Here is a 27,341-nt window from a genome sequence, read left to right as displayed (position 1 = left end):
GACCTGTAGATGTTGCCTGATGACTGTTGTCTCTGAGTTGATTTGAGATGCAGAAAGCTTATTCACTTTGATTTACTTAGAATAGATCTACTTACATTAAAAAGTAAGTTTTTCTGACTGGATTTTTCTCAATCATGAGTGGTCTTCATTTGAGTGAGAGCCATTTGTGTGAGCAGACATGGCTCTGAAAGGACTGCATGATGGAACCCAGTCAAAGAATAAGGAATGAGTTTCTAGCCCAACGGGCTAAATGCATCCCTTACCTTATATTTAGCAAACACCACTGAAGCTGAAAGCACCTAAACCCAACTTCCTTACAAGTCAACATTTAGTCATGCTTTTAGGGATGAAATATCTTTTATTGGATGGTGTGGAGACAGGCCAGCACCTGCAGTTTTGGGGAAGAGCAGAAGTATCTAGACAAAAATGGGAATCCAAGAGGGTAATGCTCACTCAGTCCCTCAGTTGTTGATCAGTCTTTTGACTCCACCAAAACCACAAGAGATCATAGAATCACAGAATGGTTTTGGTCAGAAAAGACCTTTAAGATCATCAACTCCAACTGTTCTCTAGCTCTACCAAGGCTGGTGCTAAACCATAGCCCTTAGCACCTGTCATTTCAACACCTCCCAGAACAGGGATTCAATCACCTCCCTGGAGAGCCTGTTCCTGTGTCCAAGAACCCTTTCAGGGAATAAGTTTCTTCTAAAAGCAAATCTAAACCTCCTCTGGTGCAATTTAAGGCCATTTCCTCTCATCCCATCACTTGAGAGAAGAGACCAGAACCATGTCACTATGACCTCCTTTCAGGGAGTTACAGAAAGTGAGAAGGTCTCCCCTCAGCCTCCTTTTCTCCAGAAAATAAGACTAAATTTACAGGTTAATTCCTTGGAAATGCTCACATCAAGACAACAGATTTCAAGCATCAGGTTTTCTACAAGTCTTGAACATCAGCAGCAAACACCTTGAGTCAAATCTGAACTGCTTATAGCTGGATTGATCACAAGGCTCTGAGCCACCTTGGGCCTGGCACTACATGTGAATTAACAAGCTCTTTGGTAGTCCTCCAAAACTAAAGCCTCGATGCAAAGACCTATATGGCTCTGTGGAAGCCAAACCAAGATGGGGCTGATGCCAAGTCTGATCTAATAAACTCTGTAGTCTCCATCTGAAGCCTCTCAAGTGACTGCACACTGCTTTCCAGTCTGGCTACTAATGTCAGTGTTATTTAGTGTGCTCTTATCTGTTACTGCCATTATTTCAGCATGATGCTTGCTTGTACTTTCATTTCCAAGAATTTTAATGAAAAAGTTCAGGTTCAAGTCTGGAATTTTTATTACTGTAAGTGATACATGCTGAATCTGAGTGCCATTCTTCAAGGCTTGGTTTCAAAAGGCCATGTGAACAGTTCAAGCTTTAAAGAAAGACTCTTGACCTTCTGGTGAACTCCAGTGGGAAACAAAGTTCAAATGTTAGTTGCTATTTCTCTGGCATGTACAGCCCTACAATATGCTGAATTTCAGTCTTCTAGTTTAGTGGGACTATGCCAATTAATTATATTTCAATAAAAGAAGGAGCCACATTGTACAGCTGTTACTATAGTTCTCAGCAGTTCTCTCTGCCCAGTTCCCAGGGAGCTGAAAAGAACTTAAGTAATTCAGGTGTAGTGTCAGACTTGACACATTCCTGGGCACCATGGGTTATAGAATCATAGAATGGTTTGCTTGGAAGGGACCTAAAAGATCATCTAGTTCCAACCCCCACTGCCATGGGCAGGGGCACCTCCTATGAGACCAACTTGCTCAAGGTCCTATCCAACCTGGACTTGGAACACTGCCAGGCTTGAAGCCTCCACAACTTCTCTGGACAACCTGTTCTAGTGCCTCACCACCCTAAGGGGGAAGAATTTCTGTCTCATGTCTCAATCCAACTTCTTCCAGATTGAAGCCATCACCCCTCACCCTGTCACTTCATGCCTTTTGTCAAAAGTCCCTGTCCAGCTCTCCTGTAGCCTCCTTCAAATCCTGGAAGGCTGCTTTAAGGTCTCCCTGGACCATTCTCTACTCCAGGCTGAGCAGCCCAACTCTCTCAGCGTGTCTGCATAGGAGAGGTCATCTAACTATAGCCAATCAGTTTATTGTAGGTATATTAGACTCTGCAGCTCTCCTGCACAATTATACTAAGATCAGTGTATTTACAGTAGTAATTCTGAATAAACCCTTTTGTTTCACAATACTGAAGGAAAGTCAAGATGCATCAACACATCCCCATGCTGAAGGACCTTTTTTTAGGCACTAAAAATATTTTAGTACCTATTAGTGTTTTACAAACTAGGGCTGTAAGACATGGGCTGTCCTAACAGAACTAAGAGGAAGCTACAAATACTGAGCATCTATGATTATAATTACAGGGTAAAATACAAGCAGGTTCTTCAGCAGTGTTTGTAGTAAAACCAACTCTCTTTTCAAAGTCTTATATGCACCATACCTTTAGTATTCATATTTAAAAGAAACCACTTTTTAGTTTCTTAGATTCTTCTTCAATGCCTTGTATTTGAACACATGGATAAAAGATGAATGGAGTCATTTCCATGATTCACTGTATGTAAAAGAGAACTGGATTGATCCACTGCTAAGGTAAGCAGCACCTAAGTAATCTGTGGCCACCTCAAAGCTCAAAAGCTGAGGAAAGCTTCCCATAAAAGTTCAATTTGCTGTTAAATTGTTTCTTCTTTTGAGGTCATTCTGAACCCTCTTGTCTGGTGAAGTTCTCTCTAGCAATTATAGAATCTGAATGGTTCAGGTTGGAAAGGACCTTAAAGATCCATCCAAACTGCCAGGAGGTGAAGTAACACAGTCCAACCAAATCAAGAGTACAGATTCATAGGTCAATGTTATTAAAATTGAATGGCTGAAAGCATTGAAGAATCAAACCTCTGCCAACCTCATAGACTGTGTGCAAGTTTGTATGAAAGAAAACAGTGCAATAAACTTGAAAAAAATGTGGTTTTGTTTCAAGGTGGCAGCCCAAAGTACAGCAACTGATTCAACAGCTCACAAAGAAATCAAGTGATCGTATTACCACTCTCAAGACTTCCATGGCCACCCAGCCGAAGGAATTTCATCTGACTGTACCCCAAAAACATGCCACTCCTGTGCCTCTGCCAAAACCAGCGCTGGAGAAAAGGGTACCTGTGAGTATTTTTATGCTTTGACTAAGTTTTATGTGTGCTTGGGCACATAATCATGCTGGGGCAATGAATACTCTCTTTTAAAATAATTGTAGAACAACCTCTGACAGATCACCAAGGATTTTTGTAATGTGCTGCCATTCTTCTTTCTTAAAAAGGCCAAACTAATTCTTTTAGCTGTGGAAGCAAACTGTAAGCCAAACAAAGGTAAGGTAGAAGGTTGGTTCCTCTATTTATTTTGTGACTTTTGGAGGTAGAACTACACAATGGGTGCAAACTGATGCCAACAGTGATACAAATGTTTCTGAAAGTCCCTGGATTAGTAAGACGTTTGCTTTGAAAGCAGGTAAGAAAAGAATGGTAGATGAGCTCTCACTAATACATGGCAAAGCAATTTCACTGGAGATGAGATGGACTTGCAGCTCTTGTCCAGATAGAACTAAATTCCATTTATTCCTTACTGTCCATTTTACTCTTTTGCCATGTCTGGCTTTGGAGCCCACAAGACAAGATGGAACTGTTAGTGCAGGTCCAGAGGTGACCACAAAGATGATCAGAGGGATGGAGCATCTCTGCTACGGAAACAGGCTGAGGGAGTTGGGGTTGTTCAGCCTGGAGAAGGGAAAACTCCAGGGAGACCTCAGAGCAGCCTTCCAGTACCTGAAGTGGCTACAGGAGAACTGGAGAAGGACTTTTGACAGAGACATCTAGTGACAGGATAAGGGGTAATGGCTTCAGTCTGGAAGAAGCTGGATTGAGATGAGACATGAGAAAGAAATTGTTCCCCATGAGGGTGATGAGGCACTGGAACAGGTTGCCCAGAGAAGCTGGGGAGGCTCCAAGTCTGGCAGTGTTCAAGTGCAGGTTGGATGAGGCCTTGAGCAAGGTGGTGTCCCTGCCCATGGCAGGGGGCTTGGAACTAGATGATCTTTTAGGTCCCTTCCAGTTCAAACCATTCTAGGATTCTACAATTCTATTTGTATTGATGTTGAATCTCTAAAATTAAGTCTTCTCAGATTATATTTATTGCTGCCATATAAATGAGACTGGATTTGTCCTTGAATGCTTTTATTTGATTCATTGCCAAAGATACTGATTCTGTTACACTAGTACAAATCAGAGACACACCACTGGTTTTAAGTTGGCTTTCTGGGGTAAGGCAAACAGGATTTGGGGTCAAGCTGCTATGACTAACTTAATAAAGGCTCTATAATTAATCTGTACTTAAATGCAGTGAGAAGTGAGCTTGCAAGTCATAGTTTGGGGCATTCTCTGCCACCTTGTATTACCACTTCAGCTTTTAACTAATACATGTGTTGAATGCTCTTAGGAACCATTTACATCTTGGGATGGCAGAGCAATTTAATGGTAGTGTGTTATATAGTTAATGGGATTTTACATTGGAACAGCTTAACACCAGGCTCTGAGAAATTGCGTTAAGTAACTACTTAATCAGTATAGGAATGAGTCATATTGCTGTCATTTCAGTATCTTTATGCTGTGCAGCCCCTCTCAGAATAAATTTGCTTTAATGTGGATGCATTTACTGCAGTTTATTTGTGTTGTTAGGATTATACTACATTTGGTTTACATTTTGGCCAAGCCTGCAAATTCCCAAGCCTGTGTGACTCTAAAACCATTACTGTAGCAGTGGCATATGTTGTGTTCATTACAGTACCAATCTTAGCTAATTAAGCTTCACTTTAATTTGCCATGTTGTTGCCAGTATCACCGATTTAGATCCTGAAATGAGCAAAGATTGAAAAGACAGCCCAGAGAGCAGGAGAGAGTAAAGTGAGAGCAGCCCATACTTTGGGCTAATGTATGGTGGAGAGCTGTGTGCAGTTGATAGGAATGCATGGAAATAAAACTCTTCCCATCATCTGCTGCAGAAATGTTCTCCTCCACTTACTTACAAAGTTGTTTGCTTTATGAGATATCCTTTTTTTCTCATGGTTCTCATGCATCTGTCAAAGATCTTGTCATGTGGTATGTGAGCAAGGACTTGCAGACACAGTAAGTACAGGCACAGTTACTGCTCAACATTGGAACAAGCTGTAAGAACTCAGAGGGAGGTGTCTTAAGCAATGGCTACTGCTGCGTTATTGCATCCCTACGGTGAGATTAGTTCCTTCTGATTTATAGGAATATCATTTTGGTATTTTTTAATGCTAGGTTGCATCATATTCTATAGCAGAGAGAAAATAGAAAGTGAGATGAGATGTATCACATAGACTGAGTTCAGGAGCTTGGTTTAGCCTTTTTCATCTCTCTACTGTTGGAATTCACAATTTACTTATAGTGCCTTGTTCATCCTTTTCCAGCAACCGGGTAACTGCATTGTCTGTCTGATTGGTACTCAGCACCACAGTGTCTCAGGGCTAAATGAGAAGGATAAGATCATTTTTGAAACAGAGCTGAGTGAACAGTCTCCTCCTTAAATTACTTTGACTAAGCATAGCAGTTTCTGAGGAGAGATTTTCAGCTTACGCTGGCAGATGAGTACAGTCCTGCAGGTAAAGCACATGACTAGGAAGAAGAGAGAAACAAACTGATCCTCACTGCCTGTGCAACCCTTGGCAAATCCTCTGGGCTTTAATTTCTCCATCCTTAAAAGCATATTAAAAATGATTAGATACTGCTGGGAACTAATTTCAGTTCTACTTCACTTAAAAGCTCCCAAAAACACTTGAGCAATCTCAACAGTACATTTAATTGCTACCTTATTCTGTTTGTGTGTTTGGCCCGTAGATATTGATATCAAATACTAAAGGCAGTGAGAATTACATCAGATTCCTGAGTTTTTCAAAGCATCATTCTTCACATAGTCTAATACAACTAGATGGGGTCCCCATGTTCCCCAAACTGACCTCCAATACAATACAGATTAATTTTTTTCCCATTCATTAACTTCTACTTGAGCTAGAACATTTTCAGCAAATCAGTATTTAAGCAGATGTCCAGTACACTGGCAGATTATCTCACCCACGTAGGAAGAAGACATCCAGTCTTCTTCAGAATTTGCTTCTGGGCAAAATTTTTTGCTCAGTCAAATATTGAAATCCTCCAGAATTTTCAGCTTAGCTCAAAACCACACAGCCCCTAGTCTCGGCTTGATCCATGGCAGCCAGACACTAAGTCTCCCCTGGTCATTTTATCTGTAGCATGACATGGGAATGCTTTCCCAAATCCTTGACCAATGCTAGGAGGACCCTCTGAGTCCTCTGACTCCAAACACTTCATCTACACTTCATCTACACCTCCAATTCTGTTCCCTTAGAAGATGTTAGGACAGCCACAGTCAGCCAGAGCAAAGGCCCCTTTTGCCCAGCATGTTGTCTCTAGCAGTGGCTGACACAGATCTCTAGGGAGAGTACAGAGACAACTGCTGCTTTCTCCAGCTGCCATCTCAGTTTCCCACTACGTCAGCTCAAAGACTTCCTCAGTCACAATGAAGTTTCTGGATATTTAATGAACTTGAAAGGATTTCTCTTCCTTAAACTTCTTTGGAGTCTCTGTATCTTGTTGCTACAACCACACGCTGTGCCAGACAGCTCCAGAGCTTTTTATTCAGCTGCCCTGTCTGGCTGTCAGTGCTGTGAAGCTGAAGTTCATGAGATGCCAAACAGAACTGTTCCCCTTCTGGCAACTTTTGTTTTCCTCTTGATAGACCCTGTAAGATGTATGATTTCTTTAGCCTTTCTTGATCTAGTTTCAGATTTTCTTTCTGGTCTTTTGGTCAGGGTTTATATTACACTGGACAGGACTGAAAAGCCTGGGTAGTCCCAGCTCACTGCAATCTGTCAATGTCTTCAGCACCAGCACTAATAGAAAAGAATAAGTGAATGTGTTTGTTGGGGTTTTTTCCCCTCAAGAATGTGTCACTTGGAATGTTTTATACCTTTGTCACCTTTTAATACAGGTTCCTCCAAGTACCTACAGAGAGCCAAAGGAAAAGAAGCAGCTACAGGAAATGAAAGCCAAAAATCGCCGAAAAGCAGAAGTGAGTATATTATGTTCTTGTTCTAGCTCTTCCCTTTCTTCTCACCTCTTTCTTTTGTAAAGTTCCATTTCCACAAGTCTTAGAACATTATCTGTAACATATCTGCCTTTGCATTTAACTCCTGGCCCTTTCTCTAGAGTCAGGAGGTTTGTATCCCCTATCCTTCCTTATTACTAATTGCCTGAGACAATTCACTTTACAAATGCTGGGTGAGAAATGATGCAAGCAGCCATGTAAGGTAACACAAATATGATTCCTTCTCTTCACAAACTTGGAATAGTTTGATGGCTCTTTTCCTCCCACAGGACATGGATAGTTGAGGCATTCACTTAATTAAGGCTTAAAAATACAAAATATGTTCAATATTTTTGTTTGTTTTCTATAGTAACTGGTAAATAACCACAAGTCACCATGTTTTAAACTGTCAGCAGATTCTGACATCTTTTTTCGTGCAGACTCAGTACTCTCCTTCTGCAGGCTGAGAGTGGGAGGTCATTGTGAATTGTAAAGAAGCAGAGTACCCGGTCTATGAGTCGAGAAAGCAGGAGGGCCTGCAGAAACAAACAGATCTAGTTCTTGGATCCAAACTTTGGTATCAATCTTGTTCAATGAGTTAGCTCCTATTATAGCTAAAGGAGATTGTTGTTGCCAGCTCCTAGGAAGGGATGTCAGCTTCGTCCTTCTCCACTTCTTCCCAATTCCTTATTCCTTCCTTCCTTCCCAATTCCGGGCGGCAGGGGTGTTGGGGCGGCAATGTCCCCCCGCCAGATCCGGCCCTGAGGCGAGACGGGGTAGGCAAAGGGCCACCTGGCACCGGCCAGCGTCTCCCTGCTTCGAAACAGCCGAGCCCGACCGGCAGCCCGGCGCCGCCCCACCCGCGCTCCGTCTCCCACGCCCGCACACCGGGGCCGCTTCTTGGGACCGCGCAGTCCCACTCCTCACCGAGGGGAGCGGCTCCGGAAATAGGAGCACTCTCCCGGAGCGCCACCGAGGCCGCTCGTCTGCCGCCAGCGAGCCCCGGCCTCCCGACCCTCGTCCGCCCGCGCAGCGCAGCGCGCCTGGCTTGCGCGGCAGCGAAGAGCCGGCGCTGAACCACACTCACGGAAAATAAAAAGGCCAGGGGCGGGGCGGCTGAAACCCCCTTGTTCCTCGAGATGTTTCACAGGCACAGATGTGGTGCCGAGGGGCATGGTTCAGCACCATCCTTGGCAGTTAGAGAACGGTTGGACTAGACGATCTTACAGGGCTTTTCCAACCAAAGCAACTCTATGAGTCTATGAACTAGCCACATCCTTCAGTGGAGAAAATGCACAAATACAAGGAACAAAAGCAATTACAGCTGCAAACAGCAGATTTTGTGCCTCTGGAATGTTGTAAAAGACATGCAAGGCATTCACGAAGGTCAGTTTCTTAGGCTTTTTGCTAAACAAGCTAAAATTTGGAGTCCTGAAAGAAATATGTGTTAAAATCACCATTTGTTTCATGGCATTTCTGCAGAAGCTCTAGATGTGGTTACGAGCACCATGTCTGAGCACCCATGAGGAGTGAGACACTGGAAGCCATGCTCTAGACAGTTACGAAAATGCTGATGTTACAAACAGCTGCTGTCCAGAAAGCCCTTAGAAAATCTGGTCTGTTTCACAGCTTTGATCAGAGATTTGGCTTACAACAAAAACAAATGGCCAAAACCTAGAAATATGGCTGCTTGTACTTGCCCCTTTAAAGTGGATTACGGTTAGGGGCCTGCCTGTGGTAGCCACCCTTGGTGCTGACATCCCCTGATCATAATCTTCTCATTTAACTCAAAACCAAGAGCACTGTTTGTTAGCTACGTGGAAACAAATTCTACTTATGGCACTGATGTGCCACAGATAATTCTGAAGATTTTAAGTTGAATTCTGGACTTGTTTCATATGGGCAGACCTACCAAAGGCTTGATGTCCTATGCAGAAGACACAACCAGGCAGAACTATGTAGTAAATCAAGACTTGCCTGCGTCAAGTCTTTACTCAGGAATGAAAATGCTTATAAATGCAAAGTCAAGTTTTCATTCACTGGAAAGAAATGAATATCCTGGTTGGGGTTGCAAGGCTTTTTTGAGACAGAAAAGCCTTACTAATGAATTTAAATGTAGTATAATCTTTAAGCTCATTGTTTTAATTTCAGGATCTGCTCCTGGAAGCAAATACAAACCAGTTCAGGTGTGCAATTGGGAAGCCTGAAGAGGAAGTGGTATGCTACCAAATACTTTATTATCTGAACATACCCAGTATGAAGATGAAACATAACTGGAATATTTAACTGTATTTGAAAGTATTTGAAAATTTTTATTTGGGATGAGGAATTATGTGGTTCATTTATAGCTCTTCTGGCATCTCACAGCTACATTCTAACATTTGCCTCTTTGGATGCATAATGCACAACCCCCTTTTCCTGTACTGCTGGTTCTGCTTTATTATTCTCCTCATGTTGAGACAAACAGCCTTCCCAGGACTCCAACAAGTCTCCAAACTGGCAATATTTTTCTAAACCCACATATTATTTTTTTCCATCAACTTTCCTGCCACAGCCTGCTTAGGTTGATTCTCAGTGCACAACTGTTTCACCAAATTCTGTATGTAAGAGATTCATTTCAGGGTCCCATCTGCATATTCTGTTCACTGTGTTCCTCCCCATGGTACCAGACACTTTCACATCAGTATCGGTAGCTAACACCAGAAAGCAATTTCATAACCATCAGCAGAATTTTGCCACTAATTAATGATTCCATAAAAAAAGAAAAGAAAAGAAAATTAACCAGGTTGGAAAAGACCTTCAAGATCATCAAGTCATGAGGTCTGTGGTGGCAGGTTGGACCTGATGATCTTTGAGGTCTCTTCCAACTTTGGTGATTCTGTGATTCTGAGTCTAACCTACCACCCAACACCATCTAATCAACTAAACTGTAGCACCAAGCACCCCATCCAGTCTCTTCCTAAACACCTCCAGGGATGGTGACTCCACCACCTCCCTGGGCAGCATATTCCAATGGCCAATCTCTCTTTCTATGAAGAACTTCTTCCTAACATCCAGCCTAAACCTCCCCTGGCACAGCTTGAGACGGTGTCCTCTTGTTCTGGTGCTGGTTGCCTGGATGAAGAGAACAACCCCCACCTAGCTAGAACCTCCCTTCAGGTAGTTGTAGAGAGCAGTAAGGTCTCCCCTGAGCCTTCTCTTCTCCAGGCTAAGCAACCCCAGCTCCCTCAGCCTCTCCTCATAGGGCTTGTGCTCCAAACCCCTCACCAGCTTTGTTGCCCTTCAAATATGCTTTGGCATTCTCGCATCTCCCCAGTATGTTTTGAGCTGAATATATTAATACACAGAGCCAGTATTTCATAGTCAGAACATCACTGTTCCTTTTTTAGCATCATTTTTAGTCCAAAAAAAAAAGAGCTCATATTTGGAGCTACCTTTGCATGGTCATTTGATAGGAAATATTCCCATTGAGTGCACACAGCAAGTTTTTGTGGATATCACAGTTCCAAACTATGTCACTTCTGACTGTATTTGTTACTCTAGATGAATATTCAAACGTGATTTTTGGTGACTATCTAGTATTTTTTGGATGGGTACTTGAAAACCTGTCTCTGAAATAAAAGGATGTATTTCTGGTTTTGAACACAGATCATCCAAGACATCATGAAGAAAAAACCAGCATTCCAGGCCACAAAGATCCAGAGCAAGGTGAGTAGCCTTTTAAGATTACATCTGTTGACAGATGTCCTTGAAAACTCTGGAGTGAAAATCACACATGCAAATCCTGAGGTGATGCAAACTCTACCGGGTTCACACAAGGTTCTGGAGCCAGGAGCATGGGATGCTCATAAATTTTGGTCTGTGCCCATTAACAGTCCACAAAGAAAGGGTCAGGGAGCAACAGGAGTGTGGCTACTGCAAGAGGGAAGAGAAGTGAGGAGCCAGAGGTAATAAAAGCACAAGCAATGCCCTCAGCAACCACACTGCATTATCTGAACGTGACAAGGTGGGTGGTGGTGATGGGTTCTGCTGACAGCAGGTCATCCTTAGACCTGTAAGTAAGGTAACAAGTAAGGCCTGGAGTCCACCCAGAAGTCCAGTCAGGAGACAGGGCTACAACAGCAACTCAGGTCTGTGACAGCAGGAGACAGAACTGGAGAGACAACCAAGAGTAGAATTACCTTCAGCATAGTGGAAAAAGACTGAAGACTGTATCTGAGATTAAGTGGGGCTCCTGGACCAGTGAGCAGAAGGGGTGAGTTGAAGTCCTAGGTGAGGCTGGTCAGGGCAATTAAGAGCTCATGGCTCCCTGAGGGCCCTGACAGGTAAGTTGTGTGCAGTTGCACAATGTAACCATATTGCCTTAACAATTTCTTTTGTGTGCCTGTTTTCGGTTCCAAAGGGAGAAGTTTTTATATTAAAATGGTAAGGACTGAGAATAGTCCATAGGAGAAAAAAACAACCCTGATTCGAGAACTCAGCACAGGGACAGAAGAATCTTGTGTCTGTAAATCACTGCTTCAAAATTAGATCCTAAAGCAATCATTCCAGCTAATGACTGTCTGATACACAATATACAATCAGTCTGGCTGTTTGTCTTCTCTCCTTTAGACACATACTGAGGTCATCAAAGCTACTATACTGATTGCTTCTCCACCAGGATTTCCAAGGGTCAGAGGACTGTAAGATGGAAAATGGGCTGTTCAGCCTTCACCATGTAACACATGAAAACCCACATTGCTATTTCTGCTGTAACTGTGCTACAGATAATCTTCAGTCTAACATCGTTCAATCTGTCACGTTTCATTTGCTTCACATTCATATGCAGAACGATTTAATGTGGAAGCTGTGCTTGTGCTGTGACCTCAGATACCTTGTGAGCAGGTCTACCTACTCTTTAAAATGATGTATTTGGGTACACACGTTGGAAAGACTGATTCCCTGTTGTGGAACCAGGCAGCTGGCAACTACTTGTAAAGAATATATGGCATTTATCAAATCCTGAAGTTATCTTTAATAACAGCATCACCCACTTAGTCTGCTTGTTTACAATCCAGCAGCATTTACATTACAGGAATGTAGGAAGATCCCAGTTCCTTCTCCACTCAAAAGAGGGGGAAAAAATCAAAGCCAGGAAACATGGACACAGTTAACCCAAACACACATGGTGTGTAATGATGTGGGCTTAGCTCAAGGCTATGCACATTCCACTTCCTTCCCTGACAGTATAAAATGCTGAAACCTCACTGTGGACTAATGATAATCAAACCATCAGCCTGAATTGCAAAATATGGATCTTGTGGCATTGATCAGGGTCACTTCAAACAGCTGCATCTATCTTCTCTAGAAGCACAATCAGTTTTATCTCAGCCAAACACATTTGCCTTAAAGACTGGTTAGGTGATATTCAAGATGCTGCTGTAACTTCCAAGCTGAAATAGCTTGTTACTGACTTTTAAATACTTTCTATTCCTGTTACCTTCCTGCCTGTGAGCAGACAAACTCCAAGAGGAAGGTTTATCCCAGATGCATAAATAAGATTATCACCTGTCCTCAAATGAATGAAGTTATATTGCACTTTAACCAACTCTTTGTAGAACCCCCACAGTATATTAAATACATTCTTTTCATTTCAGACACATTTATTACGTGCAGCAGCAATTATTTCTCATTGCTGTTACAAAATAGCTATTCATCCTTTTCACTGGAAGAATGAGATAGGACAAATGCATCATCAGTCTGTCTCAGTCTGCCTCTTGCTCATATCAGGCTGTGCTCTTTACATATTGATTGGATTTGGTGAGCTGTTGTCTGTTCATTAGGTAGCAATAGTGAATACAAATTTTCTTCCAGAGTAATTACAGTGTTCTGCAATTTCTCAAATATTTCCATTTTCTCATCTTGAAAAAAAAGTGAAGCTATCTCACACCAGGAAGAGAAAGAGTAATACTCAAAAATTCCATGACACCAAGGCCCAAGCCAACCTCATGACATTCAAGAAGGCCAAGTGTAAGGTCCTACACCTGGGTTGAGACAATCCCAAGTACAAATCTAGGCTGGGTGGGGAGTAGTTTGAGAGCAGTCTGGAGGAGAAGGACTTGGGAGTGTCAGTTGATGACAAGCTCCCCATGGGCCAGCAGTGGTCAGCCCAGAAGGCAACCCAGCCCAGAAGGCAACCATGTGCTGGGTTGCATCCAAAGCAGTGAGAGCAGCAGGACAGGGAGGGGATTCTGCCCCTCTGCTCTGCTGAGATCTCACCTGCAGCACTGCATCCAGTTATGGTGCCCCCAGCATAAGGGACATGGAACTGCTGGAGTGGATACAGAGGAGGCCACAAAGATGATCAGAGGGCTGAAGAACCTCCCCTATAGGGACAGACGAAGAGAGTAGGGCCTGTTCAGCCTGGAGAAGAGAAGGCTCCAGGAATACCTTGGAGCAGGATTCCAGTAGCTGAAGGGGGCCTATAAGAAAGACAGGAAAGGACTTTTCACAAGGACTAGTGTGGTAGGTTGAGAGAGGGCCTACCAATGGGCTCATGACAACTAGATAGACAAATTCTACACAGTACAGGGTATAAACTACAGGCCTTGGAGGGAATTTTCCTACAGAAGACTTTGAGAAGAGTTGGATAGTAGACCAAAAGGAAGAACACCATAAAGAAGAGAAAGTAGAGTCAAACAAAAGCAGTAAAATACATTAGCTTGGGTTCTTTTCCTAACTTCTTCAAGTTATCATCATTTTGTCAAGAAATAGACAGGTAATTAATTTTTGTCCATTAGAATGTGCCATCTGTGTGGAAAACAGTAATTCCACTAAGTGAATTTCTGGGTGATAGCATGTGTTTGCTCTCCTCAGCCTGCCTGATGAATCTAAATTAGCAAACATCCTTTTTCCAGTTAGCTTTTGCACGTCAGGAGTCTGCAGTACATACCTGTGCATACAGTGTGTGCGGTATATAGCTTGAGTGATTCTGTGCATCTGTTTTTCAGGCCCTCATTAAGCTGTTAATTTGGAATTGAAAGACAGGTGTGGATTCTAAACACAGAACCTGCCTGGATTTAGGTCAGATGTGTCATAACTAAGCTTTGTTCTCTGCCGGAGCGATCCCAGTTCTTACTCTGCCAGCGCTGTTTTGCCTCGGTTCAGATCAGGTCTCTTCCATGTGTCTGCAAAGGTGATAGATTTTTTTCTGAGCAGCCTACTTGTGCAGGGAACATTTTTAACTGTCAGAGACATTGTTCTGTTCCCTTCCTCCCTCAGTATTTAGAGCTTGTCTGGGAGTTAGTCCTAAGGCAATACTTTGAAGAACTGCAAAGCAGCCTCAAGATCTAATCCAAGTTACACCATGAGGCCTGAAAGTCACTAAGAGCTGTATTTCATTTCCACTACCCAGAGAGTGGCTGTGGCAATTGGTGATGCCAGATGACTTCTAAATATTATAAAGTTTTAATAGTGATTATTTGTATATCACTTCTGAGCCCTTCCTGTGAAAGGTTCTGCTTATGTTTTTCTTTAATGGCTTTGGCTAACTTACCATCTCTCAGAGAAGCAGTTGCCTTTCCTTGTCCAAAGCAGATGGAATCCCTGCACACCATGCCTATGAGCACTGAAAAAAAAAATAATAATGAAAGGAAGTGAACACATTCTATGGGATTTGACATGGTCCAAGAGTGATTACAAATTTATAATCCACTTGGGGGACTTTGCTGATTTCTTAAGCAGCTTGAATGGTTTAGGAACAGCATGCAATTTCATTGTGCATGTCAGATTAATGCTTGATGAATGCAAAATTTATGCTGTCTTAGGTCGATGTATTTAACCCATTGAAATGTTTTGATGCTGTGTGTTATGGTTTACATTGCTAACTATGGTATGTACATTCCCTTTCCTGACAGATTGACAATATACCTATTAAATTAAACGCTGCAGCTATTTTGAGAGAGGGTGCCCTCTACCAGCGGAAAAGGGAACAGGAGCTCAAGAGGTAGGTGCACCAGCATCCTTCACTCTCAGGTTACCTCTCACAGCCCAGGATATGGGATCATTAACCACAGTAGAAATAATTACATACATTCCAGGTGAACTTAAATAATGGTCCTGTTGTGAGGCATTAGGAAGCTATTCTATTTCAGCCCACCAAAACAGTGGACAAAGAGTGGACTGAAATGAAAGTCTAGGCTGGTATACAGCATGACTGTCTTCTCTTTTAGCATTCAATCTGGACTCCACTTGCAAAGTCCAGTCAGGGTCACTTATTATATTTATTCCAACTCTACAGAATAAAGAATAATGCAAACACACACCTATTTCTGTCTGCATTATGAAAGATGCATAGAGTACAGAAATCAGAGAATCACCTATCTGGAAAAGACCTTCAGACCATCAAGTGCAACCATAACTAACATCTTCCTGTATACAGCTGTTAGACCAGTAAGTTATTAAGCCAAATCATTTCATATATCTCCATATATGTTTTGTGGTCAATTACAAGCCAAATTTGATGCTTGAACTTGTATATATGTATATAAAAATACCTGTCTGTGTCTGTCACAATAGGACATGGAGGACTAAGACTGCGCTGCTCCACAAGGCAAGATAAACCAGGAGCTGAGGGAGACAGCAAGGCATGTAGGGACAATGTCCTCACTGACAGCAGCTCAGTTCCATAGTACCCTGGCAAGGCAGCAGAGCAGATCCAGTGACAGACAACAGGGACAGCCAGTGATTGCTGGATGAGTCCATAGTGAGGAGTCAGAGCTGAGGTCAAGCTGGGAAGCCAAGTCAACATGGCAGGGTCACCAAGGTGCTAGGCCGGGTGCAGGTGTGCCTACAGTGTAGCTTAAGCAAGCTCAAAGGCTGTTTGTTACCAGCAGCTTAAATATGGCTCTCCACACACAAGGACTTTACACAACTCTTCTCACTCTGCTCTGGTCCAGTGCTATACAGCTGCACTGCAGCAGAGCTGCCTTTGAACACAAGCTGCCAAAACCTAGGCAGGGCTGGGCAGTAAAAGATTGCACTTAGGGCTTTAAGGAATCCTGACAGAATCCTCTGGTGTAAGAAAACCTAATGTCCACAGGTTTTCAGTGGACATTAACTAGGGAGAGGGTGACTCTTGAATGGCCAGTGAAGGTTGTATTTTATAACTAAAATTAGAGAACATTTTCACTAATCCCTTTAACAAAGATAAAACCTCTGCCATGTCATCTTGATTTAATATTATTTCTAATCCACCTGTCTTAGCAGGCTATCTACTAAATATTGTTAGCATTTTAACTCTTGGGATGACTGCCTGAGGTTGAATCCTTGGATTTGGTCTTTAGACCTAGGCAATTTTGGGATATGGATCAGGATTTTAGCAGTAAGACATTATGCACCACTCGGGTTCTGTTAGCAGCTGTGTGTGGATATTGATGGTCTTTTGGGTTACACACGATGCTGTTCACTCTGTCTGGCACACTTCTGTTCCATTCATCAAAGAAATGGATTTCCTCTGTAACTTGACACTATTTTGTATTTTATATTAGTCAGTTTTAATCTTCAGCTGCATTTAACACATAACAGATACATATGTATGTATATATATGCATTGGGGAGCAACTCTAAGACACAATTCACTGCATTTTTGTGTCTCTGCCCTAGTTCTTGGCTCATTCAGTTCTCTGCTGCAGGACTCTGAAGGGCCTGCCCCAGGGCTTTGCTATGCTTTTCTCTCTCAGCCCAGCAGAAAAAAATAAGAATGTGGCTTTGCTTCATAGCTGAATCCTTCTTTGCCTCATTACAACAATATTTTTTAACTGACAAAATACAAAACGGAAACAGAATTAAGCAGAAAGGTTTTTAGCTCTCTGTGTTAAAGTGGCCAAGAAGACTGCCAAAGAGAAAAGCTATTTATTCTTTCTACCTCTAAAAGCACTCCTCTGAGACAGTGTACACACCTTCAGCCTGATTATCCCTGTTCCTTATGTAGCTGAAATTTGCCATCTCTCGGGGCTTTGTCTCACTGGAACATTCAGGTCCGTGCCCTCTGTCAGCCAGCCTTTCCCAGAAGGAACACCTCTTGGGCTAGAATGAAAATCTGTCTGTCAAAAGGCTTTTTGATGACTGCCTTTGGTCTCTGCAGAGATGAAGCACCTTATATCACAACAAACTACTAGAGATGTTTCTAAGATCCAGATCCCCAGAGCAGCCTGCTCTTCTTTTCTCCTGCAGAATCGAAAATTTGCTGGAAGGGACTGGAGACCCATCTGAATTCTTGGAATGGCAAAAACAGATGCGTGAAAAAGATCTGGAAGAGCAGCTGGCTGAAATAGAGTGCAGGAGGCTCCAAGGGAAACTAAGTTATGAAGAGGCAGTTCTAGCCCATCAGAATGTCATTCAAGAAAATAAGAGGAAAGCTGGTCTAATGAGAGAACAGGTAACACAAACAGCAGTGCTCAAATTTGCTTACATGCTGTCAGTGCAAAACATGGCACAGACGATACCTTCTGTAAGGTGTAAAAGCTCTGTCCTTTGTTTTTACCCACTGGAGTCTGCAAGCAATGGGGAAACAGTGCTGCAACCTCCAGACACAGCAATGCTTATTTACTGAAGTGTTTGTTACAAGTGTTTGATTTGATTGATGACACTTACACATTCTCCCCTATTTTGCTGTCATTGTACATATCCCTTTTGAACAGATGCTGAGATACAAAGCACCCTTTGCATAGAAACCACCACTACATGACTAATGTCATTATATTGTTAAAATGAGAGTCACAAATACACAAATATAGAAGAATTTGTTTTCCTAAACTGATATAATTCAATTTACTTCACAGTATCACAGAATGGGTTAGATTGGAAGGGACTTGAGAGATCATCTACTCCAAATTCCCTGACATGGGTGGGGATGCCTCTTAACTAGGCTCATCTGCTCAAGGCCTCATCTAACCTGGCCATGAACACCTACTTCATACTCGACACATAGATCTCTCCTAGAGGAAAATTTAGGCAGAGAACCCTCTTTGGATTCCTCTATATATGGAAAACTGAGTATTTATGCCAGGAAGTATATTCATGCAGTTTCCAATCTGTCAGGTCACAGCTTCCCAAAACAATGTTAGATCTTTTCATCTTTTTCCCAAGTTCACATGATATTTTCCCAGTGCTTTTACTAGAAACTAAACAAGTGATCAAGAAACAACTATTTCTACAGATTTTAAATGTCTCATAGTCACTATCACAGGCTTTTCTTTCCCATTAGCCTAGTTTCCTGCTCTGCCCTGCAGGCCAGCCAGTACTTTTCTCTTGGCCACCTCTCACAGATGTCTCTGGAGTGTTTCAGTACCTTATGATGGAACCACAAATGTACAAGATTTTCATAAAGGCCATGCTGCAAAAGAGAAACTTGCTTGATGACTTCCTTTTTTGTCCTAAAACATCTTTCAGTCCTGTTTGGCACTGAGTCTTCATGTCTGCTTAGACAGGTTGTAGCAAGAACTGAAAGTGAACCCTACTGTGTGCCACTGAGCACAGTGTGATTGTTTACACCCACTCCAAAATTATTGTCATTATTGTAGTCACCTCAGTTTCAGAGCATGTGTTTTATCTGTTACCAGGAATGTCACACTATGTATGGATTTGGGGGTGTGCAAACTGGACTTGCTGTAACCTGAGCAATTCCAGACAGCTCGCTTTGCTTGCCAGCAGATGCCAGCAGGGCATTTCATCCATCTGGATATCTCCAGAAGTACTGAGCACCAGTTCTCTATTCACCCACAGCTGTCATTCTGACTTTCCTCCTTCTTTGAAACCCTAGTCTTCCATCTAAACCAGACAGTACAGTAAGGAATCTAGACTGGGAAAAAATGCATTTTCTTACTTCCTGTTCATTTCCTCTGACAAAGAAAAGAACACAATAACCAGAAGAGGATTTTTGTATATTACAGAGATAGAACTTAGGCCCAAGAAGATCCTGCAGGCACACAGTCAGCTGTGCACTAGATTAACACTCTTCTTGGAGTCTCACCACTGGATCCAGAGATGGCTGGTTTTGTCTGCTTTTAGAAAAATGTGGGAGGGAGTCCCAGAAAACAGCAGTGCAAATGTTATGGAAGGCTGGTGTGAGCAAATAAAACAGAGAGAAGAGCTTACATCTGGGTCTCTCTGCTGTCCCCAGCTAGTGCCCTTTGAGGATCACCTAATACTCTGAACCCAGTTGCCCTTCTCCTCTTTCAATGACCTGACGGATTTGGATCACCAGTTCTCAGAAGTTCTATTCTTCTGTTTGTTTGTGATTTAGAAAGCAGAGCTGATGCGCCAGTATGCAGAGAAACGTCTCCAGGAACAGAAAGAAATGAGAGAGCTGGTGCAGCAGGTCGTGGAAGGACACAAGAATGCAAAGCAAGCAAAAATAAAGCTTCAGAAATACAAACAGCAAATAGGTATTTATCTATTGCCAGAAACATGAGATGTGATGCCAAATGTCCCCAGACTGCTTCAGCTTTCTCTTAGTGAGCCAATTACAATGTTTACAGAAAATTCCCTTTAAAGGGAAGTTGAAGGAAAGATCCAGGCTGTACATGGCCTGGATGCATGAATATGAATTGCAGGAATAAGCTGGTAATGGGTAGATCAGGAATTCTACACTACTGATAACAGGAATCACTCTTTGTTTAAAAGGAAAAAAAGACAGCTCTAATGTTCTGCCACTGATTTCACTTCCATCTAGAAGCAGCATATGTGAATGACTCTACTTTTTGACAGATCAAGTTATGAAGCTCAGATTCTTGTGATTTATATCATTAAGAAAGGGTCTGCCTAGCAACCACTGTGAAAGAATCATGGCTCAAGATTATTGTCTTCTCCAGAGAAGACAGTCCAGAGAGTGTAGCTAAGAAAAGAAAAGCCATCTCCTAGAAGAACAGTACCACAAGGGAGATGGATGTAGCACCTCCAAGACAGACCAGTCATTAGGATTAAGGGAAATAATACTACTTATCCTCTATTACTCTTAAAATCTTCAGTTAATGCTAATCAAGTCCAGGGAGAAGGCAGTTCTGCCTGGCATGGCTGTCCATACTGCAACACAAGGCCATGTTAACACCTGCTGTAGGAACAGGCTACCTCTAGTTGTGCCCATTTTGCTGGGCAGGCTTTTCCCTGCTTGTCTATCTCCACACTTGGAGGGTTGAGGGTGTCAGCCACTCTGAGTGGGCAAGCACAGCCTACCAGCCTTTGCAATTCAGTGATTTATAGGAGATAAATACCTTGAAAAGCTAGAAATATTTGCTATTGTATGATAGCCTTTTATTAAATAATGAAACAGCATGCACTAATTAGAACAGCAATTCTAAAGCAGTAATTCAAGGTGCCTCCTTTATGTATGTATACAGTATGTTTGTGTGCTGAATAGACGGATAGATAGTGGAGGTGGGAAGTACTCATTTGTTTCTCTAATCATTCCTCCCACCAATGCCAGACTGTTCCCTCAAGTACCTTCAGATCAGTATTATTGTCATTATTCACAAATGCATATAAATTTTGCTCCAGATGGACTGTTTGTTAAAATATGCAGACAGCTAACAGAGATGAGATCTTCTCTTTCAGTTCAGGAAGTTTGTGAAGAGAATCGAGAGCTCCTTCGGCAAGCTTTAGAGGAGGAGGAGGAGAGGCTCAGGAAGAGATACCAACTAATTCAAGAAATACGAGCTATTGAGTCTCTACCAAGTGTCAGGCACAAGGTGGTTGACTTAACAGAGGTAAGCTCAAAAGGAAAAACTACTGATCTGCATAAAGGTCTATTGTATGTCTTCACACAGTCTGAGAAGTTGTATGTTGCATATAGGTAGGACAGAATCCCAGCAATGGGGCAGGGTTGGAAGGGACCTCTGGAGATCATCTAGTCCAACCTCCCTTGCTAAAGCAGGTCCTAGGTCTCCCCATCTAGAAGCTCTGGATTTAAATTTTGAATGAGATGACCCAAATGCTTCATTAGGCAAAGACAGGGAGCTGTTATGTGGCCTGTAGAGGCTGAGATGTGATAGAAATAAGCACAAATAAGACAGAAATAAGCGCTGGAACAGACTGCCCAGAGAGGTGGCTGAATCCCCATCACAGGAGGTGTTTCAAAGAGGCAAAGATGTGGTGCTGAAGGACAATGGCATCCTGGCCTGCATTAGGAATAGTGTGGCCAGCAGGAGCAGGGAAGTCATTGTGCCCCTGTACATTGGTTAGGTGGCACCTTGAGTCCTGTGTCCAGTTCTGGGCCCCTCAGTTTAAGAAGGACATTGAGACACTTGAACGTGTCCAGAAAAGGGCAACAAGGCTGGGGAGAGGCCTTGAGCACAGCCCTGTGAGGAGAGGCTGAGGGAGCTGGGATTGTTTAGCCTGGTGAAGAGGAGGCTCAGGGGAGACCTTATTGCTGTCTACAACTACCTGAAGGGAGGCTGTAGCCAGGAGGGGGTTGGTCTCTTCTCCCAGGCAACCAGCACCAGAACAAGGGGACACAGTCTCAAGCTGCGCCAGGAGAAATTTAGGCTGGAGGTGAGGAGAAAGTTCTTCACTGAGCGAGTCGTTCGTCATTGGAATGTGCTGCCCAGGGAGGTGGTGGAGTCACCGTCCCTGGAGGTGTTCAAGAAGGGATTGGACGTGGCACTTGGTGCCATGGTCTAGTCATGAGGTCTGTGGTGATGGGTTGGACTCAATGATCTTTGAGGTCTCTTCCAACCTTTGTGATACTGTGATACTGTGACAGGGTTTAGCACCAGCCTTGGTAGAGTTAGAGAATGGTTGGACTCAATATTCTTAAAGGTCTCTTCCAATCAAAACCATTCTGTACATGTAGATGTATATCTGTACAGACATAGAGAGAGGGCCAGTTTATGTAAGAACAAGAGGCAAAAACCTCAAGTGTTCACAAACCTGGTTAGAATATCTGTCTTCATATGCAGAGGTGCAGAAGTCTCTCATTACACCTCAGAATCAGGCTCATTATTACTCTTGTTGCAAAGACTTCATTAAACATTCAGGATTGAGTGTTTTAACTTTGGGCATTAAGATCTGAATTTCCTGTGTCCAAAGCATTGTTTAGTCACAAGTTCTGTTCAGACCAAATTAGAAAATGCTATCACAGATCACATCCATGCCCTGGAAATAGCTAAATACCAAAAATGCCCTTTTGTATTAAGGGTGAAGTCTGTTCTTGGCTTGACAAATTAAACCAAATGCAGGTTCACACATTTTAAATGTTCAAAAATCTAAGAGCTAAGTCAATTAGGTTCTGGGGTTTTTTTGGACAGGAAGTGATTTGTGAGTTTTGTGATTATCTACTGTGGATTTCAAAGCTTTTTCACTAGTTGTTCCCTGAGCCTTGTGTCTTTACACACAGGAAAGATAAGCTTGTCAACAACAGGTTAGAGTGTGCCTGTATTTCCTGAAGACAAAATATATTCAGCATGCTTTGGAACACAATCAAAATCTTCTGGGTTTACTCCTTTACTCTCCTCTTGGTATTTACAGTGTTATTTAAACCTCTATTTCCTGTTCTCTAGACTGGTGGCCACGGTTTAATTTGTGAAATGTCAATAGTGGAACTCCGTGAACGCCTCGCTCTGCTCAGAGAAGCACAGAAGGCAGCAGAGGAAGAGAGGAGAGACCAGATAATTCATGAAAAACGAGCTAAGGAACAACTTCTTCTAGACAAACTGGACCAGATTTCCCTGTACAGATCAGAACTTGGCCGGGCAGCAGCTTTAAAGTCAGTATAAAACAGCATGTGACATTTAAGACATTGCAACTGTTAATATTTTGCAAGCCCCTTGAGGAGGAAAACAAGGAGAGAGAAAAATATTGCCCTGTTATAAAAATCAGTATGACTCTTGTCAGGGATTACACTGGGGCCAGGATTTCCTTTTTCCACTGGATAATGATTTGCATCAGACTTAATAAATCTTTTTCATCATTTATGGTTGAAGATGCTCTGCAGGCTAGTGTTGACAGCATTGCCCCAGGATTCAGAGCCGATATTGTACATTGAGAGGGAAGTCCCCCTTTCTTCGGTTCCCTTTCAGCTAATCAAAGCTAATTTGACATTATTAGAAACACTCTAGCTTGCCACTTAGAGTGGTTTCTCATCCCCATCCATTAGGGCTATAGTTTTCTTCCTTGAGCTTCATTTGGTCTGTGAAAAGGCAGGCCTTATGGAGAACTTAAAAATGTTGGAGGAAGGAGATTTTGTGATAACAATAGTAAGTTATACATTAAATATATTATAGCAGTAGATCAAAGAGAAAATTATTCACTTACAGGCTCTCTGATCAAATTCTGTATTCATTATTCATATTTATTATTCATTATCATAGTTGTTATTCATTCTCATGAAGGACCCATACCCATCATAGATGCTTCACACATGCAGAAGACAGGTCCCTTCCACACAGCATTTCAAATCTAAGTCAAAGCTGTTTTCACATAAAGCTGAGCAGGAAGAAAGCTCATGTGAAGGTATAAAATATGGCACACCTCTTGATCTTAAACCATTTTTACTGCCTCCTGACTATTTGCCATTGCTTTCTTCCAAGCTGCTTTTCACCTTTTCCCTTTTGTGTGTTTGAGAGCTTAGTCCTTGTCTTGCTATATCTGTTTTTCAGACATGTTCAGGCTGACATCCTGCAGACATATTCTGTCAGGCTAAACCCACATATTTTTAGACATGTCTTAGATTCATCTTTATTGCTGAGACACCTAAGGTGCCTGTTATTGATTTATTATCCAGGTCTAAATCTCAGTTACAGAGGGCAGGATTGATGTATTCATTTAACTAGTTTTCTCTGGTGCTAGCTGTAATTTGGTTTGTTGCTGATAGCTGCTCTCTAAAGACTGGGATTTTACTACGTTAGTACTTAAGAAGATAGTTTAATGAATTTAATGAATCAATAACTACAGCTGCAACAGATTGACTGCATAGATTAGTGACCCTCTCTTCTATGGCATATATTGAGAAAAGATTCTAAGACTGATTCTAACCTGAAATGGAGTCAGAGCTGGAAATAGGCTTCCACCACTGAACATTTAGCAACACAAACTCCTGCTTTCTACCACAGATGCAAACTGGGCATTAAGAACTTGTGTGCTATATAAAACCTCTTTCACTACTAACTACTTCCAGAACCACTTATTATGCTGTATGTGCAGTCTGAGTTCTGCATAGCACTGGGTTCCTTTAAATCTGACTTCATGTGGCTTGATTCAGCTCTAAAATGGTTCTCATCCTGAATTAAGCTGTGCTTTAATGAGAAGATAACATTGATTCACTTCTTGTCCTGACACCTGAAATGGTTTCTAGAACAGACCAGGGTGCCAAAGATGGTAGAATGCAAATGAAATGAAACAATTTACAAGCTTCTAGTCATACTCATGGAAGTAATACAGTCATTTTAATGGAGCCCTGTTTGCTCCAAAGTTTCATTATAGATGTTAGAAGACATTGCCTTCCGTGGCTCCCCGGCACGCTGTGTTTGTTAACTTGGAAGCATCTACTATAAAGAGGCATCATCAAAGCATACCAGAAATGTTGTTCTTTGGGAGCATATTTCATGCATTTTCATCTGGAACCCAAACCTATGGCTTATTTCTGGTGATGCAGGAATGTGACATGCTGGTCTGCTTACAAATGCCGGATGCTTTGCTGCAGCTTTTATTTCTCTCAGAACAAACGATAGGCTTTGTTTGTCAAACCTGATTTGCAGATCTTGAATCCTGAAATATCTATTGAGTCAGTGAGAGTGATTAATTGCTTGGGTTGTGTTACTAACACACTGCACAGGAGCTATAAAAAGCAATTTTTTTATGTTTACAGAATTAATTTGTAATTATAGAGACAGAACAGCAAATTTTACCAATGCTCCTTATTAGATAGCCTTATGCATCAGTATAAAATACCATTCTGTATCTTAAATTGCATTCTGTTGAAGGCTAGTTGAAGCACAGTGGCTAAGCTTTGCTGAATGAATATGCTTTAGTTAAGTGTCAGCTGGAGTTTAATTGGGTCCCTACCAAGCAGGTTCCTTCTAATATCATTTACAAACAGACAGGCACCAACACAAAAGCAGCATGTTAAGCAAGTATATAATGAGCTATATTAACCAAAATGGGAAATAAAACATGAAAAATTACAGAGACATCAAGCCTGCAAGCCATGACATCCATCACAGCAGTGCCTTTGTGAGCACTTGCACAACCATTAAGAATCAATTTGGTGTATAGAATTTCAGGGTTTGAAAATCAGCACTGCCACGTGAACTGGGCAGACATTTGACTCTCATCTTTTGAACATGAGCAGCAGAAGACCAAGGAGTGTTCAACTACATGATAATGTACTAAAGTTATCATAGAATCACAAAATAGTTTGGGTTGGAAGGCGCCTTCAAGATCTAGTTCCAACCCTCTGCCATGAGCAGGGACACCTCCTACTAGAGCAGCTTGCTCAATGCCCCATCCAGCCTGCCTTTGAACACTGCCAGGCTTGGAGCCTCCACAGCTTCTCTGGGCAACCTGTTCCAGTGCCTCAGCATCCTCATGGGGAAGAATTTCTTCTTCATGTCTAAATACTTCAGATACTGTCATCATGGCATCCTGAGGGAAGCAGTGATCCTATAGTGCACAGTAAAGCTGCTCTGAAAACAAGTTGTGAATGCCAGGTTCGAGCTATATGATTTAAATCTGGTGTGAGTCTAGCTGGCTCCCAGAAGCAAGAGCAGATTCATGATTATCAAGGTAATACATGCTCAGATGGATTTATTCTGTAGGTGGCTATTATTTTACTTTCTCATTGCTGCTTTTTGGTTCTGCAGGCAAGAAGAGAAAAAGCGCAAGTCTCAGTGCGGGCTCAGGCCTGTGAAGGATGAACGCATTCGGGACCTGCAGAAAAAGATTGTAGAAAAAGCCTTGGAGCGTAAAAAGCAGGCAGGACTCCTCAAGATCACTCCCCAGAAAACCAGCATGTCATCAAAGAAGGTCTGGGAGTTACATAAGGAGAAAAGCTCTGCAATAGACCTGCTGTTCACAGACCTTTGCTCCACTGCCAGCACTGGCAAGGGGGGCAGAGGCAGATGGTGCTATACATGACTGGCAATTGCAACACCCTGCCTCCTGCACAGGCACCATTGCTCCAAACCGTGGCCTTGACCTCACCTTCTTATCACACATTCTGTTACCACAGAGCAGGGCTCAGCTGTACTACACTTAGCTTCCCTCTCGTAATACCATGCACTCTCATCCCACCAAAGCAGCATCTTCAGTTTGAGAAGGACATTGAGACACTTGAAAGTGTCCAGAGAAGGGCAACAAGGCTGGGGAGAGGCCTTGAACACAGCCCTATGAGGAGAGGCTGAGGGAGCTGGGGTTGTTTAGCCTGGAGAGGAGGAGGCTCAGGGGAGACCTCATTGCTCTCTACAACTACCTGAAAGGTGGCTGTAGCCAGGAGGGGGGTTGGTCTCTTCTCCCAGGCAACCAGCACCAGAACAAGGGGACACAGTCTCAAGCTGCACCAGGGCAAGTTTAGGCTGGAGGTGAGGAGAAAGTTCTTCACTGAGCGAGTCGTTTGTCATTGGAATGTGCTGCCCAGGGAGGTGGTGGAGTCACCGTCCCTGGAGGTGTTCAATAGGGGACTGGACGTGGCACTTGGTGCCATGGTCTAGTCATGAGGTCTGTGGTGACAGGTTGGACTTGATGATCTCTGAGGTCTCTTCCAACCTTGGTGATACTGTGATACCCCTGTCTCTAACTCTCATATTTCTCAGCTTCCTATCTCACACATCCCACTACACAGAGATGTGGTGCTGAGGGACATGGTTTAGCACCAGACAGAGATAGGTAATGGTTGGATCGATGATCTTAAAGGTTTTTTCCAACCAAAATAATGCTGTGATTCTAAGTGCAGGCTTTAAAGGAAACCAGCTATAGCATTACAAATGGGGGACATTTTTTTAAACAAAAAGAAATTATAAACTTACAAGTAGAACTTTTGACTGCCTGATGTGGCTCTGTGTGAGTGCTCTGGTGTCATATGTATGAGCAAAACAGCTAGAGGTTGCAAGCTGTTTTGAAGTTAGATTTTGTCTCTTTCTTCAGCTCAGCTTCTCACAGTGTCTT

The 27,341-nt window shown here is 42.6% G+C and overlaps 1 protein-coding gene across 1 annotated transcript in view; it reads left to right on the top strand.

Moving 5' to 3' along the window:
* The window catches only part of CFAP99 (cilia and flagella associated protein 99), a 42,125-nt gene that overhangs the window by 10,468 nt on the left and 4,316 nt on the right, over positions 1-27,341 (top strand). The window contains 11 exon segments of the mRNA XM_054172087.1: positions 2,524-2,636; positions 3,019-3,193; positions 7,113-7,193; positions 9,360-9,425; positions 10,857-10,916; positions 15,104-15,192; positions 17,421-17,625; positions 19,492-19,633; positions 20,799-20,950; positions 22,742-22,947; positions 26,042-26,204. Coding sequence (XP_054028062.1) covers positions 2,524-2,636; positions 3,019-3,193; positions 7,113-7,193; positions 9,360-9,425; positions 10,857-10,916; positions 15,104-15,192; positions 17,421-17,625; positions 19,492-19,633; positions 20,799-20,950; positions 22,742-22,947; positions 26,042-26,204 — 1,452 coding nt within the window.

Source organism: Dryobates pubescens, chromosome 23 (genome assembly GCF_014839835.1).
Source record: "Dryobates pubescens isolate bDryPub1 chromosome 23, bDryPub1.pri, whole genome shotgun sequence".
Taxonomy (NCBI): Eukaryota; Metazoa; Chordata; class Aves; order Piciformes; family Picidae; genus Dryobates; species Dryobates pubescens.
Note: the sequence above shows the minus strand (reverse complement) of the source record. Positions and strands in the feature narration are given on the sequence as shown.